This window comes from Carcharhinus amblyrhynchos, chromosome 24 (genome assembly GCF_965287045.1).
Source record: "Carcharhinus amblyrhynchos chromosome 24, sCarAmb.v2.hapA, whole genome shotgun sequence".
Classification (NCBI taxonomy): Eukaryota; Metazoa; Chordata; class Chondrichthyes; order Carcharhiniformes; family Carcharhinidae; genus Carcharhinus; species Carcharhinus amblyrhynchos.
In genome coordinates, this window is record NC_137347.1 from 33067465 (window position 1) to 33085193 (window position 17729).

General features: G+C 41.5%; 1 protein-coding gene across 2 annotated transcripts in view; it reads left to right on the plus strand.

Annotated features, from left to right (window-relative positions):
* The window catches only part of LOC145358030 (polyadenylate-binding protein 4-like), a 44622-nt gene extending 30969 nt beyond the window's left edge, over positions 1–13653 (plus strand). For both annotated transcript variants that reach the window (XM_080211736.1, XM_080211737.1), the window contains exons 10-15: positions 2832–2948; positions 5548–5687; positions 6226–6319; positions 6529–6659; positions 7343–7453; positions 13190–13653. In XM_080211736.1, the coding sequence (XP_080067862.1) occupies positions 2832–2948; positions 5548–5687; positions 6226–6319; positions 6529–6659; positions 7343–7429 (569 nt within the window). In that variant the 3' untranslated portion in view covers positions 7430–7453; positions 13190–13653. The remainder of the gene's footprint in view (positions 1–2831; positions 2949–5547; positions 5688–6225; positions 6320–6528; positions 6660–7342; positions 7454–13189) is intronic.
* Positions 13654–17729: the final 4076 nt, after the last annotated feature.

The following is a 17729-nucleotide window of genomic DNA, read 5'->3' on the forward strand; positions in this document are numbered from 1 at the left end:
TTTAGTGAACCTTTGCTGAACTCCCTCTATAGCAAGTATATCTTTTAAGTAAGGAGTCTAAAACTGCAAACATTACTTCAGTCTTACCAAAGCTCCATATCTTTACAGTAAAACATCTACATTCTTGTACTGAAATATTCTTGTAATAATTATCAACACACCAATTGCCTTAATTGCTTGTTATACTTGCATGTTAGCTTTCAGTGATTTATGAACAAGGATACCCAAGTCTCTTTGAAGTTCAACACTGTCCAGCCTCTCTCCACTTAAGAAATACTCTGTATTTCTGTTCTTCTGACCAAAGTGGATAACGTCATTTCTGCACATTGTATTCAAATTTTTGCCCCTTCGCTTACTTAGCCTCTCCAAATCCCCTGGAAGCATCTTTGCAACGTCCTTATAATTCAGTTCCACCTTGTTTTGTGTCATCTGCAAACTTGGAAATACTACATTTAATCCCCCCATCCAAATTATTGATGTAGATGTGAATAGCTGGGGCCCAAGCATGCATCCTTGTGCTATCCCATTAGTCACAACTTGTTAACCTGCAATGATTCAGTTATTCCTCTGTTTTCTATCCATTAACCAGTTCTCAGTCCATCCCAGTACTTTACTTCTAATCCCATGTGCTCTAATTTTATTTCCTAACTTGTGTGGGGGACTTTATCAAAAGCTTGCTGAAAATCTAAAGATACCACATTCACTGCTTTCCCCCTTTTTCTATTCTGCTAGTTACGTCCTCAAAATGCTCCAACTAAGTATCTTTTTAATGCATCCTTTATTATAGATTCTAGCATTTTTCCTACCGCTGGAATCAGGCTAACCGGTCTGTAGTTCCCTGTTTTCTCTCCCTCCTTTAATAAATAGGTGGGTTCCATTTGCCACCTTCCAATCTGCAGGAACCATTCCAAAACCAATAGAATTTTGAAAGGTGACCACCAATGCATCTACTACCTCCACAGCCACCTCTTTCATCACTCTGGGATAGAGATCATAATAGGGATTTTATCTACTGCAAGTCCCATTAACTTCTCTACCACTTGTTTTATTAATATTAGTACTTTTTAATAATATTAACATCTTGCAGTTCTTCAACTCGCCATTATTCTGGAAGGTTTTCAGTGTTTTCTTCTGTGGGGACAGGCACAAAAATATTCGTTCAGTTTTTCTGCCTGTTCTTTATTCTAACTTCTGACTCAAGTTGTAGATCCACATTTGTTTTTACATACCTATAGAAGGTTTTACAGTCCTCTTTTATGTTTCTCACTAGTTTACTCACATATTCATAATGAGACATTTATTAAATGAAAAAGATATTAGGTATTATAAATCCATAAAATTTCAGGAATGTATCTCAATGTTGGATTTTCCTCCCTGGCTTTTTAAATGGACTTTGCCTCAACTGTTAATTTGTAATAAACACTTTGTGTGTTTAAATTTTAATGATGGAGGAAATCTCTATCTTAGTGAATTAAAGGTAACCCTTGATGTTGTAGATCAGGGCAGCTCCACATTTTATCCCTCTGTTGATGTAAGTTAGTTTTTGCCTTACATTTTGTTGTGAGATTTCTAAATTGCATTATTTTAGATTGGGGAGCTGCTGGAGTCCCAGCAGTTGTTCTGCATAAAATGTTAATGGACAAATGGGAACTGATGGCCTACAACTAATGCAGTATGTAGCATCAACTTATGTTAAAAGATGCTAGCCTGTCCAGTGATCTTGAACACGAGCATTTGAAGCGTTAACCCATAAATCTCTCCTGAGGATGATCGAACCTGGAATAGGTGGGAAGGGAAGGGAAATTCTGATTATTCACAACTAATTCAAATACTGCTCTCAATTACTGGTGTGGAGAACATACAAACATATCTTCATGAGTTCTTGACTCTTTTTTTGTGTTGCAATTGTACATCTAGTTTGGAGTTGTAGAATTTTTAAAAAATATAATACCTTTATTGCTGTTGTTAAGTAAAATGCTCACAGCTGACCAATTTAGATGTTGAATTGTAATCTGGTCCTGAGAAGACAACAGATTGTGGTGCCTTGCTGTGTGGAATTTGAATATTAGCACTGCTACAATATGATATAGAAAACATTATTTTAATTGAGAATTTTTATTTTAAGTAGTTCATTACTTTGTTAATTTAGTGGATAACTTCCAGAGAATAGTTTATAATCATGCTGCATGTTCATGTAGGTTTTTGAATTGAAAAGTTGGAAATGTGACTTGTGCACAAGCACAATGAAATTTTGACAGCTAGTGAAAGTCAGAAATGTGTCCTGCTACAATTCTGCAGGTTTTAGGCTATGTTCCCTTTAATTTTCCTTCCTCGTGCGTAGCTTGCTTGTTCCATTATACATTCCATTTTGTTTGCTATGTGGCTGTGTGCGCTTGCATCATGCAAGGAAATGTTGGCTGTTCGTTGTGCTGTGCAATATGTTCAGGATTGCTTAATGACAGCTCAGCTAAGTGGGAACATTGGTTTTAGAGTAGTAAGTCATTAAATATCCATCCTAAAAAATTCAACAATTTTTAAGCACGCAACAAATTTTAAAAATGTAGATCTGTATTCACAAGTTGCAGTCTTACAGAAACGAAACACTGCAGAAGCTGAAAACAGGACAGTGCTGAAATAATCAGGTCTGGCAGCATATATGGAAAGAGGAACATTGACTTGAAGCATTAACTTCCTTCAGAACTGGGAAAAGTTCCTGATGGTGTTGTGCTTGGTCTCAGAAGGCTTAATTACTATGAATGTTTTTTTTAATATATATAATTTAAAACAGAATTATTCGATTGTTTCCCCGTATCTGTTCTTTACTACAACAGGGTTCCAAGCCATGCCGAATGCCCTCCGTCAGGGAGGTCCTAGGCCTTCTCTACGTCACCTAACGCCAACAGGAAATACTCAGGGTCCTCGAGGTATTCCTGGTGCGCAGAGAATGGGTGAGTGTTTATGTAATTACAAAACATTATTGTATTTATTCGTGGCATGTGGGCGTTGCTGGCTAGATCAACATTTCTGGCTGTCTCCACTTGCCCTCGAGAGTGTGATGATGAGTTGTCTTCTTGAACCGCTATAATTCATGTGGCATAGGTATACCCATAGTGCTGTTGGGAAGAGAGTTCCAGGAATATGACCCGGTGACAGTGAAGGAATGAAGATATGTTTCCAAGCCAAATGTTCTGTGGCTTGGAGGGGAACTTGCAGGTGGTGGTGCTCCCATGCATTTGCTGCCCTTGTATGGCAAGGCGGTGGAGTCAGAGAGATTTGGAAGGAACCTTGGAGAATTGCTGCAACTCATCTTGTAGATGGTCTATTCTCTTGCCGTTGTGCATTGGTGGTGGAGGAATTGAATGTTTAAACTGGTGGATTTGGCAAGCAGGCTACTTTGTCCTGGATGGTGTCAAGCTTCTTGACTGTTATGGAAGAGTGTTGTGATTCCTGACTTGTTGGTGGTTCACAGTCTTTGGGGAGTAAGTTGATTGTCGCACCATTCCCAGCCTCTGATTTGTCACACTATTTTATATGGCTGGTCCAGTTCAATTTCTAGTCAATGGTAAACCCCCATGATGTTGATAATGGGGGATTCAGGGATGGTAATGCCATTGAATGTCATGGGGAGGTGGTTAAATTCTCTTGTTGAATGGAGATGGTCATTGTCTGACACTTCAGTAGAGCCTGTGGAGCGAATGTTACTTACTACAATACTTGTTAAATTAGTGTATCTTCCATTATCCTGACAAAATGTACAAAGTAGTTTGCAATGTCAGTTGAGGAATGCACTGATGAAAATGGTTGAATGCGTAGAATACGTGAAGAGTCTCTCAGGTCTGTTACATTCACAAGGTAATTTATTTGAGCAACATTAGATCTCATTCTTTCATTAATAAACTAGAATCGTGGTTTTAGTAATTAGGGAGTAAATCTTTTAGTAAGTAGTGCCTGTCTTGCTATTGTATTTGCATTTAAAAGATTGTAGAACTCCTACCCTTACATTTCCAGATCTTGTAAGATTGTACGTTGTAAGATCCCCTTACATTGCCAGATCTACTATTGTGTGTTGATGTTGCTGTCTGACAAACACATTGTGATGGCCAAGGGCTGGTTTCTTGCATTTGCATTTTTTTTGAAACATCCTGCAGGAGGTCCTGGTAATACTTCCTCTGATATTCTCTCCAGAGGCACCTACTCATACTGACAATTTAAAAAAGCCATCTTTCGTTCCCTGACTGTGCCGGATTGCTGATTTCAATAATTGTTTTTCCTCCTGATGGCTATCCAGTAAGCTCCAATTTAGAAGTGCGGTTACTTGATACTGAGGGCAGGGCTTTGGGTTTTTGGATTAGGGCCCCTACATTATGGTCAACTGAGGGCTGGGCTGCGATTCCCACTGTGGGTAAAACAGTCACTCAGTAGTGACTTCCCCTCTGATGGCTAAGTAGTGACCAGAAGGCCAACTTATTGACCAATTATAGATGCTGGTTAAGCTCCCAAAAGTGGAAGGCCAATAGGAGCTCCTTCAGCCTCAGAGCAGCAGCCTGCAGTTCAGCGAGAGGGAGAGGTGGGTGTCTTCGTACTGAAGCACCTTTGTGGTGGCCTCAAAGCCTTCAGGACATTTTCCCCCTATCCTTCAGGCAGCTGGCCTATTCCCCTTTGCCTTAGGGATGCCATAGGCTGACTGGAAAATTCCAGTGGGCCCCTGTGTTAATTGGCTTGAAGTAAACGTTTACCTACCTCAAATTGACAATTCACTGGTTGTGGTTAGATAGCACTCCTGCCTCCAGGAGAATGGCCTGAGGCCAGGGTAGTGTTGACATCCCAGTTTACAGTGCAAATTACTGTGCCAATTTCCTACGGAGATGAAAATCCAGCCCTGATTATCAGTACCAAGGTTGGCCATGATGTCCCTATAATTTGTAATTGTATAGCACTTCTCACACTCTTGATGTATGCCGAAAGGCTCTCTAAAGTACTTTTGAAGTTTAGTTCCTGTTGTAACGTAGAAAAACGTGGCAGCAAATTTACAGAGCGGGGTCCCATAAACACAATGGAAGTAAGTGACCAGATTATATTTTTCAGTGATGTTGGTTAAGGGTAAATGTTGATATCTACACTGGCAGAATTTTTGTACTCTTTAAATAGATCTATAGATCTTTTACATCCATGTGTGAGAACTTACAAGGCCTCATTTTAATTTTGCAGCTGGGGTCAGGTAACTCTGACAGTGCAGTGCTCCCTGAATAATGTAAGCCTAAGTAGTATGCAGAAGTTTGTTGAATTCTTTGATCTCAGCCTTGACAGCAGAAGGTGGTGTGACAGTTTGTCGAGGACTGAATGTGAAAAATCAGTCAAGCTTTCTGCTCCTTATTATTTTCCTTTTTTGGAAATGGGTGAGTACTTTTCATAAACCAGGTAATAGTTTCCTGCTGTAACTAACTGTGTACTTGTTATCTAGTGTGGAAGTCGCTATCCTTAGCGTGACAGACATGGATCTTTTTATTCAGCTCTGTGGAAATCTAGCTCATGGCTTTGTTGTTTCAGGATTATCTACGGCTCAGAATCTGGCTCATCGCCCTGGAATTGCTGGCCCAACACCACGAGGTGTTCCACCGTACAAATATGCTCCCACTGTCCGCAACCCGCAGCAATCAGTAGTACAACCTCAAATGGCTGTACAGCAGGTACTATAAAGTCATGAAATTTCTATTCAAAAATTAGGATGAATTACCCTAATTGAGTACATAATAAACAGGACTAGCCTAATCTGTTTTGCATTGTCTCTGATGTAGTATATTCAGTTAACTGAGGACCAGGGTTACCGAAAGTAATAATCTTTCATCCTTTTTAATAGTTTTTATTAGTTCACATAAAAGCATAAACACATTTTAATGGATGTCCCTGATTTTAAGATTTGAGAAAGGGTATCTGAATATTAATGCTAACTACATGTACTAATATTCACAAAGTAAATGATGGCTTAATGGCCACCTATCAACAGCGACCTCAAACAGAAACCAGACGCAGCCACAGCCTCTCAGGAAGACTGGAGGGAGAGGGAGAGTTTGTCCATGTTGGTCTTTCACATTCCATGGGTACTGGTCTAAGAGTTGAAATACGGAAGTTAGTTTTAGTGGCTTCCCTAACTTTGGGCAATTGGATGCTACTGACAGAGAGAAGAAAGAGACAGTTTGGCTAACTGAAGACCATTGTTTTTTATAGCCCTCTCAGTCTGCAGTACTTGTACAAGGACAGGAACCTCTGACTGCCTCCATGCTTGCTGCAGCCCCGCCTCAGGAACAGAAGCAGATGCTGGGTAAGTGAAATCTAAAGTACCTCTGCCGTATGACTGTGAAAAAAGTGAAAGAAATAATAAGTGTTGCTTTGAGCTTTCAAACATGTCATATTGTAAATGTAGGACTATTTAATACTTACAAAAAGCAGTTGAAAAACTTTCATTCACCTCACTTATCCACTGTTAACTTTGATTCAAAGACGGACCTAAATTCCGTTCTGCATTCTCAGGTGAACGCCTGTTCCCCTTGATCCAGAGTATGCATCCTTCCTTAGCTGGAAAGATCACTGGAATGCTTCTAGAGATAGACAACTCCGAGCTGCTACACATGTTGGAGTCCCCAGAATCACTTCGGTCAAAGGTATACTGATTCTGATTAATTTTATAGCTGTTGATAGAGACTAGTTCTTACATCCAAACAACTGAAATATGCCAATGTGGGGACTGGTTTCAATATAAAGTATTGAATTTCAGAAATTACTACCCCTCCGTTTTCCCCCACCCTCCCACAATACAACCCTCCACTTTCCCCCCTCCCTCCCAAGATGCCGCGATCTTTCCTGGTTAAGAAACATTTTAGCACCAACAAAAAACCAAATTACGGCGAACTGGACACGCAAACAGTCATCATTTGATCAGTCATCACTACGACCTCTCTTAACTTTAAGGCAGGCTCACAATTTCCTCATCCTTGGAGAAACCTGCCTTCGTGTCTTTATTATCCACTGTGGGCCAGTCTGCCACTATAACAGATTCTGAGATTGATCCTGGACCAAAAACTGCAGTTGTTGTTTGGGATTGGCCAGGGATGTGTGGGACCTGTAAACCCTGTCCCAGCTGAATACACAGCAGCAGCAGCATTCAACTGGCTTTTGACTTCTGATGATTTGGGCATCTTCAGTGACATTTCAACAAAGAAATCTGACAACTTTATCAAAAACATTGATGCATATAATTGGAAGCAATGTTGCACAAACTACATAGCAAGTAGTGGTTTGAGGAGCGGTTTTGGTTCATGTTGGAAATCTGGAATCTGTTTTCCAGGTTGAAGAAGCTGTGGCTGTGCTACAAGCTCATCAAGCCAAGAAAGAGGCTGCCCAGAAGGCAGCTGTGGTTGTAGCCACATCCTAATTGTGGCAATGAGATGTGCAAATGGTAAGTGTTCACATTTTTAATTGACTCCAGTATTCATGGCATAAATTGGTTTCCCTAGATGATTACTGTGTCAGTGAAGTCAGTAATTTGACTATATTTGATTTTGTCCTAGGGGACTATGTGCATCACGACTGCACTTGTAATGTAAGGTCTGAAATAAAAACAAAGTATTGGAAAAATTCCAGTCTGACAGCATTTGTGGAATGAGACTCAGAGTTAATGTTTCAAATCCAATATGCTCTTCTTGGGAACTGAGGAGAGGTAGAAATTTGATGGGTTTTATGGTATTCAAAAAGTGGGGAGGGTCAGTTAGAGCAAAAAGGGACAGTCAGGGGAAGGTTAGAATGTGTGGAGAGATAAATGACAAAGACGTTTTAGAACAAAAGACAAAATGAGTGGTCATTGAGTGTCTTTAAGATAGAGATAGGCTCTTGATTAATAAGAGGATAGGGGGGTTATGGGGAAAAGGCAAGAGAATAGAGATGAGAAAAATATCAGCCATGATTGAATGGCGGAGCAGACTTGATGGGCCAATGGCTTAATTCTGCTCCTATGTGTTGTGGTCTAATAGTTGTAGTAAATGAACAAAGCATTTGTCCAGAGTAGGTCAGTACTGTCAGCACATACATGAGAACAAGGTACAGACTGGCATTAGAACATAGAACATAGAACATTACAGCGCAGACGATTAGGGAGAACAAATACAAAGTAGAGGACAGAGTGCATGGTATGAAGCTGTTGAACTCAATGTTGTGTCTAGAAGGCTGTAATGTGCTTTTTTGGAAGCTGGGGTGCTGTTCATCAAGCTTGTGTTAGGCTTTATGAAACATTGCAGCAGGTGGAGGACAGAAATATGAATATGAGAACAATGTGGTGAATTGAAATGACTCTGACCAGAAGGTCAGAGTCATGCTTGCGGACTGAACTGAGGTATTCTGCAAAACAGCCTGTCTGCGTTTGGTCTTGGTGGTGTAGAGGTGACCACATTGTGAGCAGCAAATAAAGTAGATTAAATTGAAAGAAGTGCAGGTAAGTGGCTGCTTCACCTAGAAGGTGTGTTTGAGGCTTTGAACAGTAAACCGGTATAGGGGCAAGCATTGCACCTTCTGTGATTGCATGAGAAGGGGATTATGTATTGAGAGTGATAGAGGAATGAATCAAGGCGTCACAGTGGAATGGTCCCTGGGGAATGCTGATGGAGGAGGTGAGGGGAAGAGGTTTGGTTGTAGATACATGCTGGAGATTGTAGAAATGGTATATGATAATCCTTTGAATGCGGAGGTGGGTGCAGTGGACAAGGGGAACTCTACCATAGGAGGGAGGGGTAGGGGTGAGGGCAAAAGTGTAAGAAATGAGTCAGTCATGCTAATGGGCCCTGTGAGGGGAATCCTCAGTTAAGGGGAAAGGAAGACGTGTCAGAAGCACCATTGTGGAAGGTAGCATCATCAGAACAGATGGGAAGGAGGGTAGTTGGATTTAATTAACCTCTTTGAGGTAGATAAACCACATTGGTGCTAGAAGATGACAGAGGCTGTTGAGGCTGCTTTTGGGAAGGATTTAAATTTGTTTTAGTCTCAGATATAAGTTTATAGTGTAATTTATTGAAGACAGAGATCCTTAGTGTAACACTAAAAAATGGTGCCAGAAGTATCAGAAACAAAATGTGAAAAGTACAGCCGATGTAACATTGGATAAATAGGATATTTTAATTGTTATCATGGAGGCATGTTTGCATGTTAATGATGGATTGTAAAGGATTCAGGAAGGATAGAGCAGTGTAGAAAGAAGGTGTCACTATATTTGTTAATCAAATTTAACTTCCATAATTAGATCATTTTGTTGTATTAACTGCAGCTAAGGTGTGATGTTAAGTATATTAAATTATTGGCTCCAGATGGATCATTGACACTTGTTCTAGATATTCAGGACGTGGCACCTGTAAGTGATAAAGACAGAGTATAAACTCTTCTGTTTAAAAACTCTATAAAGTTTTAGATCATTTTGTTTTCGTTGTTAATTTATGCAACTGCATCCAATAGGGTCACAATCTGAATTATGTTTTCTTTCTTGTGAAGTATTTGTGACAATGTCCAAACAAAATTCTGAAAATTAACGTCTTTAATTGTGATGCTATTTCCTGATTCATTGCAGGATGTCGTCTTGAAAGTATCGCTGTAATGGGCATAGTGGGTGGTGGGTGTAGTGGTGGCTCAGGCCAAGTGCCTCAGTGGTAAGTAAGTACCACTTGAGCCCTGATGAACGGTCATCCAGACTCGAAACATTAGCTCTATTTCTCTCTCCACAAGATGCTGTCAGAGCTGCTGAGATTTTCCAGCATTTTCTGTTTTTGTAAAAGTAAATTAATGTTGAGAGTAACACAGCTGAAAGATTTGTGGACATTTTAAATGACCCTTTTCTATTGTGGCATTCTAATGTTAATTGGTTACTTGAGCAGTACCATCTCTGTGTGGGGGGGGAATTAGTACCTGTACAACAGTGACTATAATATTAGATTCAATTTAATCAGGCAAACCAAGAATTTAATGCTAGTTCCAGATTTCAAGAGGGTAAAATTTGGAAAAATGGACAAGTATTATCTATTCTACTAGGCAGAGAAACGATCAAGGCAAAAGAAAGATGGAATGCCTTAAAGACATCAGTGCAAAAGAAGGCTGAATGTTTCTAGAGCCAAAAGGGCTGATAATAAAACAAAGTTAAAGTAGCTAACTGGTCACGTGCAAGGAGAAATCGGACTTGAGCACAATTACTTGTACAGATTAAATAAAAATAGCTCTCGAGAGAAAAGGGGTCGGCAGAGTTCTGCCAAAGGCATCAGCAGCTCCTATCAAACGGCTAGTAGTAATTCATTAGTGAAGAAGATAGGTGATCACAGTAACAATAATGAAATCATTTTTAACTAGTGCAGTTAAGGATCGCTAGGGGTGTTGAATGATTCCGTCTTCAGGTGAGCTTCCAGGGTATGACAAAGGTATTAGAAGTGCTACTTTACATCAGATTGTGCTTGATTATAAGAACGTAAGAAATAGGAGCAGGAGTAGGCCATCTAGCCCTTCGAGCCTGCCCCGCCATTCAGTAAGATCATGGCTGATCTGTCATGGCTCAGTTCCACATTCCCGCCCTCTCCCCATAACCCTTAATCCCCTCGCTTATCAAAAACCCATCAACCCGTGTCTTAAAAATATTTAGCGAGGCAGCCTCCACCACTTCAACGGGCAGAGAATTCCAGAGATTCACCACCCTTTGAGTGAAGAAGTTCCTCCTCAGCTCTGTTCTAAACCGCCCTCCCTTTATCTTGAGGCTGTGCCCCCTAGTCCTATTGTCCTTTCTGAGCGGGAAGAGTCTCTCCACCTCTATCCTATCCATCCCATTCATCATCTTATATGTCTCAATGAGATCTCCCCTCATCTAAACTCTAACGAGTACAAGCCTAGTTTATTCAGCCTCTCCTCATAGCTCAACCCCCTCAACTCCGGTATCAGCCTAGTAAACCTCCTCTGCACTCCCTCCAAGGCCAAAATATCCTTGCATAAGTGCGGCGACCAAAACTGCACACAGTACTCCAGCTGCAGCCTCACCAATGCCCTATACAGCTGCAGCAAGACCTCCCTACTTTTATATTCAATCCCCCTCGCTATGAAGGCCAGCGTCCCATTAGCCTTCCTGACCACCTGCTGCACCTGCAGGCTGGGTTTTTGCGACTCATGCACAAGGACCCCGAGGTCCCTCTGCACCGTTGCCTGCTGTAGTTTTTCGCCACGTAAGTAATAGTCCTTCCTACCATTATTCCTACCAAAGTGGACCACCTCGCACTTGCCAACATTAAATTCCATTTGCCAGTTCCTGGCCCATTCGCCCAGCCTATCTAGATCCTTCTGCAGACTCTCCACACCCTCCGCGCAATTTGCCGTTCCACCAATCTTGGTGTCATCAGCAAATTTCAACACCATACACTCGGTTCCCTCCTCCAGATTAATGCAATGTATAGTATCTAAAATATTGACTAATTTTACCTTCCTGCTTACCATGGAAATCGGAGTGAGCGAGGGGTGGACCATGGAAAGGCGGGGTTTTATGGTTTCAGGACAAGCGAGGCTGTGAAATCCTGTGCATTTTCTCAAAATGGCAGCAAATATAATTCTGGAAAAATAAGTAGTCCTGATTTCTTTCATCTAATGCTTCTCAAAGAAATGGAAGCTGTGATTAGCAAATTATTTTCTTATATGTTTTCTTATACTGGAGTTGGAGATCGTTCCCATGGCCTGAAAGAGGTTTATGTTATGGTAATATTCAAAAAGGACAGCAAGTCAGAACTAGGAAATTGACTTTAGTTGTAGGCAAATATATACAGGGGTTGATTCAGTATGATGGATGACATACTCTGAACAGAGAAGAGGTCAATGAAGTCTAAAGAAAATCAGGTCTTATTAATTTGGTTGAATATTTTGAGTAAATTTCTAGTTTGGTGGATACAGTAGTCTAGTTGATTTTGTATATTTGGATTTTCAAGAAGCTTTTGGCAACAGGGTGCGACACAACAGGCTACTTTATAAGATGAGGGATTGACCAAGTACAACAGAGACCAAGCATGGGCCTACCAAACAGGGCTTCTAACTAAAAACTGTCAAATGATAAAGAGACATACATGCTAGTATATGAAACTCAGAAGGTTTATGACCAATACTGTGGATGAATAAACAATCAATGTATTTCTACAGGGTGGCCAACCTTGGCATTAGTACAGAGTGGCTCTTTTACACTTGTGTGCCTCATTCCTCAAGCTGTGAAACTGTCCATGCATCCATATATTGGTGGGAGGTAAACAGCCAGTGCAGCCCCAGCAATTTACAGCCTCACAGACACAGAGAACTAGAGAGCAGCACTGGGAGGAGGGTTACAAACAAAGTCAAGGATTTGTTTCTGCCGATCTTGAATTTGCTCCGCCATTCAGTGAATTCACGCTTGATTCAGTCTCCACCCCAGCACTGTCTCCTTTTATAAATTTCCTGCTGGTCTAACATGTGACAGTGTGACCTGTCCAGCCCCCTAACCCACCCTCTCACTGCTGTTCCTCTGACGTGCAGCCTCTGTCTGGAAAGGGAAGAAGCAGTTTAATACTGAACAGAGAAATATAAGAATCTACTGCAGTGAGGTACAGGCACTCTGATTCAAACCTTTTGTTCAGTAGGTGGTTCTGACTTTTTTCAAGTATTAGCGATATTTTTTATCCTCTGGATTGATTTGGCACATGGGAAGAGCAAGGCTGCCAAAATCAGTTAAGTAGCGAATAGTTTGTCTGTAAAAGGTGTCCGTGTTTAATAGCTCTTGAATATCTGAAGATTATCATATGCAGCTCTAAGTTTCAGAAAATCTGGCCACCCTGTAATTGTAAAAAAGCAGAAAATGTGGAAGATACTCAGCAGGTCTGGGATCACCTGTGGAGAGAGAAACAGTTGAAGTTTAGGAGTACTTCCACCATTTTTTCACATTTTTAGCTTCCATATAATGTTGCTTTGTAAAGTATCATTGTGTTTTGCCAGGACAATCCTATAGTAACTTTATTTTCAGTTTTTACATGACACCAAACAAATTCTTAGTGCAGTAATTTCAGTAAGTTCACTCTTTGGTTTGTTACTCTGAAATTGGTTGATAATATTGATTTGTGAGTAAGCACTGTTTGAACAGCAGCTAACCAGTTATTTTATTTATCCTTTACAGATTGCCAAGAACCAAGGATTCCACAAAATTTGATTCAGATATATTCAGACTGGATGCGTGGATTGTGCTTAGCTTTGAGGAAAAAAAACAAAAAACATTGCAAAATTTCAAATAACCAGATTCTGAAACATTTTAAATGTACCTTAAGAATTTAAAAGAAATATATTTTGATAAATCAAACTATAAAATTATCAAACGGGGCACCACTTTCATTTAGAACTTGTTTTGTTTTGAAAATGGGTATCTGTGGCCAGGGTAGATTTATTTATTTATTTTCCTTCTCTTTAAAGAACAGGAAATAGAAAGGTTAAGGGTATGAGAATGGAGCTAGATTTTATTTTGCAGTTGAGTTTTATCATTAAGGTGTGTTTTAATTTTTAAAACTCAAGTTTGCCTAAATCTGGAAAAGTGTGTTTCTGATTGGGGAAGGGAGAAAACAATAAAAAAAACTCTTTCACTAAGAAGTGTCAGTTGTCTTCATTTATATTGGCGGGAATGTGATTTTTTTTTCTTTTTTTATTAGGTTGTAGCAGTATAGCTGAACTTTTAAGTTAAGAGAGTGGAGCTTCTAAGGCAAAAGAGAAAATAACATTACACAAGGGAAGAATATCATAGCTATCCTGTGATGTTGATAGTACCTAAGCATGTTTGTGGCTTCTCTGTTACTCTCCATCTAAGTAGCAGAAGGTTCCAGACATGAACGCCAGGCTCCTTTTCCTTTATTCATTCATGGGACGTGAACATCACTGGCTTGACAGCATTTATTGCCCATCCCTATTTGTCCTTGTGAAGGTGGTGGTGAGCTGCCGCCTTGAAATGCTGTTGTCGACATGCTGTCATTGATCCACAATGCCATTAGGGAATTACAGTATGTTGAACCAGCAACTGCAAAGAAACGGCGATACATTTCCAAGTCAGGGTGGTGAGTGGCTTGGAGGGGAACTTGCAAGTCGTGTTCCCATTTATCTGTTGCCGTTGCCCTTGTCCTTCTAGATGGAAGTGGTTGTGGGTTTGGAATGTGCTGTATAAAGAACTTTGGAGCGGTCCGGCAGTGCATCTTGTAGTTAGTAGCAGCAGTGCGTACTGAGCATCAGTGGTGGAGAGAGCGGATGTTTGTGGATGTGCCAATCGAGCAGGCTGCTTTGTCGTCGATGTTGTCAGGCTTCTTGAGTGTTCTTGGAGCTGCAACCATCCAGGCAAGTGAGGAGTATTCCATCACAATCCTGACTTGTGCCTTGTAGATGGTGGACAGGCTTTGGGGAATTAGGAGGAGAGTTGTTCGCCACAGTATTCGTGGCCTCTGACCTGTTCTTGTCACTGTGTTTATGTGGCAAGTCCAGTTGAGTTTCTGGTAAATGATAACCCCAAGAATGTTGACAGTGGGGGATTCAATGATGAAACACCAATGAATGTCAGGAGCAGTGGTTAGATTGTGTCTCACTGGTGATGGTCATTGCCTCGCATTTGTGTGATGTAAATGTTGCCACTTGTCAGCCCAAACCTGGATATTGTCCAGATCTTGTTGCATTTGAACACTGACTGCTTCAGCATCTGAGGAGTCATGAATAGTGCTGAATATTGTGCAATCGTTGGCGAACGTCCCCAGTTGTGACCTTATGAAGGAGGGAAGGTCATTGATGAAGCAGCTGAAGATGATTGGGCCTAGGACATTACCCTGAGGGACTCTTGCAGAGATGTCCTGGAGCTTAGATGACTGACCCCCACAACCATCTTCCTGTGTGCTGAGTATGACTCCAACCAGTGGAGAGTTAGCCCCCTAATAGCCATTGATTCTAGTTTTGCTAAAGCTCCTTAATGCATTCAAGTGCAGCCTTGATCTCAAGGGCTGTCACTCTTCTGCTCTGGAATTCAGCTTTTTTTGTCCCTGTTTGAGCCAAGGCTGTAATGAGGTCAGGAGCTGAATGACCCTGGCAAAACCCAAATTGGACATCACAGCAGGTTATTGCTGAGCAGGTGTTGCTTGATAGCGCTGTTGATGACCTCCTTCCATCACTTTACTGATGATCAAGAGTAGACTAATAGGGTGGGATTTGGCTAGGATGGATTTGTCCTGCTTTTTGTGTAGAGGACACTGTTGAGCAATTTTCCATGTTGTCAAGTAGATGCCAGTGTTCTTGTTGAATTGGCTGGACACTGGTGTCTGTGATGCTGAGAACCACTGGAGGAAGCAGAGATGGATCATCCACTTGGCACTTCTGGCTGAAGATTGCTGTGAATGTTTCAGCCTTGTCTTTTGCACCGATGTACAGGGCTCCTCCATCACTGAGAGTGGGGATGTTTGTGGAGCCTCCTCCAATTGTCCTCCTCCATTTACAACTGGATCTGGCAGGACTGCAGTGTTTGATCCATTGATTGTGGGATCACTTAGCTCTGTCTATCACTTGCCGCTTTTGTTGTTTGGCATGCAAATAGTCCTGTTTGGTAGCTTCACCAGGTTTGCAGCTTATTTTTAGGTATGTCTGGTGCTGCTCCTGGTACATCTTGAGTTGCTATATCTGTTCAAACTCTTTCCCAGTTGGAACGGTGATAGTGCCAAACAACATGATGGAGATTATTCTCAATAAGAAGGTGGGACTTCATCTCCACAAGGATTGTGCAGTAGTCCATCTTAACAATACTATCGTGGACAGATGAATCTGCAGCCTCCAGATTAGTAAGGATGAGGTCAAGTATGTTTTTCCCACTTGGTTCCGTCACCACCTGCTACAAACCCAGCCCAGCAGTTATATCCTTTAGGACCTTAACCAGCTGAGCCACTCTTGGTGGTGGACATTGAAATCCCCCATCTATTTCCCTGCTGCCCCCACCACCACCACTACCACCCCCCCACCTCCCACCCCTGCACCCTCAGTGTTTCCTCCAAATGTTGTTCAACATGGAGAAGTACTGATTCATCAGCCGAAGGAGGATGGTAAGTGGTAACCAGTAAGAGGTTTCTCTGCCCATGTTTAACTTGAAGCCATTACAGTTCATGGGGTCGGAGTCCATGTTAAGGACTCCCAGGGCAATTCCCTTCTTACTATATACCACTGTGCTGCCAGCTCTGCTGGGTGGAGATGCCGGCATTGGACTAGGGTAAGCACAGTAAGAAGTCTCACAACATCAGGTTAAAGTCCAAAAGGTTTATTTGGCACTAGCTTTCGGCTCCTTCATCAGATGAATGAGGACTTGTGCTCACAAACAGGTCATATACAAACACAAACTCAATTTAAAAGATAATGATTGGAACGCGAGTCTTTACAGGTAATCAAGTTTTAAAGGTACAGACAGTATGAGTGGAGGGCAAAGCACAGGTTAGAGATGTGTATTGTCTCCAACCAGGACAGTTAGCGAGATTTTGCAAGCCCAGGCAAGTCGTGGGATTACGGATAGTGTGACATGAACCCAACATCCCAATTGAGGCTGTCCCCGTGTGCGGAACTTGGCTATCAGTTTCTGCTCAGCAATTCTGCGTTGTCGTGTGACATGAAGGCCGCCTTAATGCTTATCCAAAGATCAGAGGCTGAATGTCCATGACCACTGAAGTGTTCCCCAATAGGAAGATATCACCTGCCTGATGATATATCTAGAGATATATCCAGGACATATCCAGAGATGGTAATTGTGGTCTTTGGGATGTTATCTGTAAGGTATGATTCAGTGAGAATGACTGTCAGGCTGTTGCTTGACTAGCCTGAGGCAACTCACCCAATTCTGGCACAAGCCCCCAGATAGTAGTGAGGAGGACTTATAGGGTGAACAGGGCTGGGGTTTTTTGATGTTTTTTCCAGTGCCCAACATGCACTGTGAACATGACATGAAACCATCTGGTTTCATTACTTTTAATTGATTTTGTAGCAACTGAGTGGCTTGCTGGGCCATTTCAGAGAGCAGTTGAGTCAACCATATTGCTGTGGCTCTGGACTCGCATGTAGGCCAGACCAGGTAAGGATGCAAGATTTCCTTCCCTAGAGGACATTAGTGAACCAGATGGATTTTTTTCGACAATCGACGATGGTATCTACTGATGAAGGGCATCACTAAATACTTAATTCCAGATATTTTTTATTGAATACAAATTCTACTAGCTGCCATATCTGAATATCTGGATAAATAGTCTCGTGCCAATATCACAAGGCCATCACCACCCACACAAAACTGCACCGGTGTACTGCTATTGTAGAAGTATTCTGTTGCTCTGCTTTCCCTAGGTCTATTTCCTCCGAACTGAGAAAAGAAACTAATTAAAAGTATATAAAATGTTTCATGGCTGTGAAGTTGTAATATCCTAACTGTGGGGGTTGTGGGTTTGCACACATAGATTCAAAGTGGGATGGCACAGTAACACAGTGCTTAGCACTGTGGCTTCACAGCGCCAGGGACCCAGATTTGATTCCCAGCTTGGGTCACTGTCTGTCTGGAGTTTGCACGTTCTCCCTGTGTCACCGTGAGTTTCCTCTGGGTGTTCTGGTTTCCTTCTACATTCTGAAAGACATGCAGGTTAGGTATATTGACCTGAACAGGTGCCGGATTGTGGTGA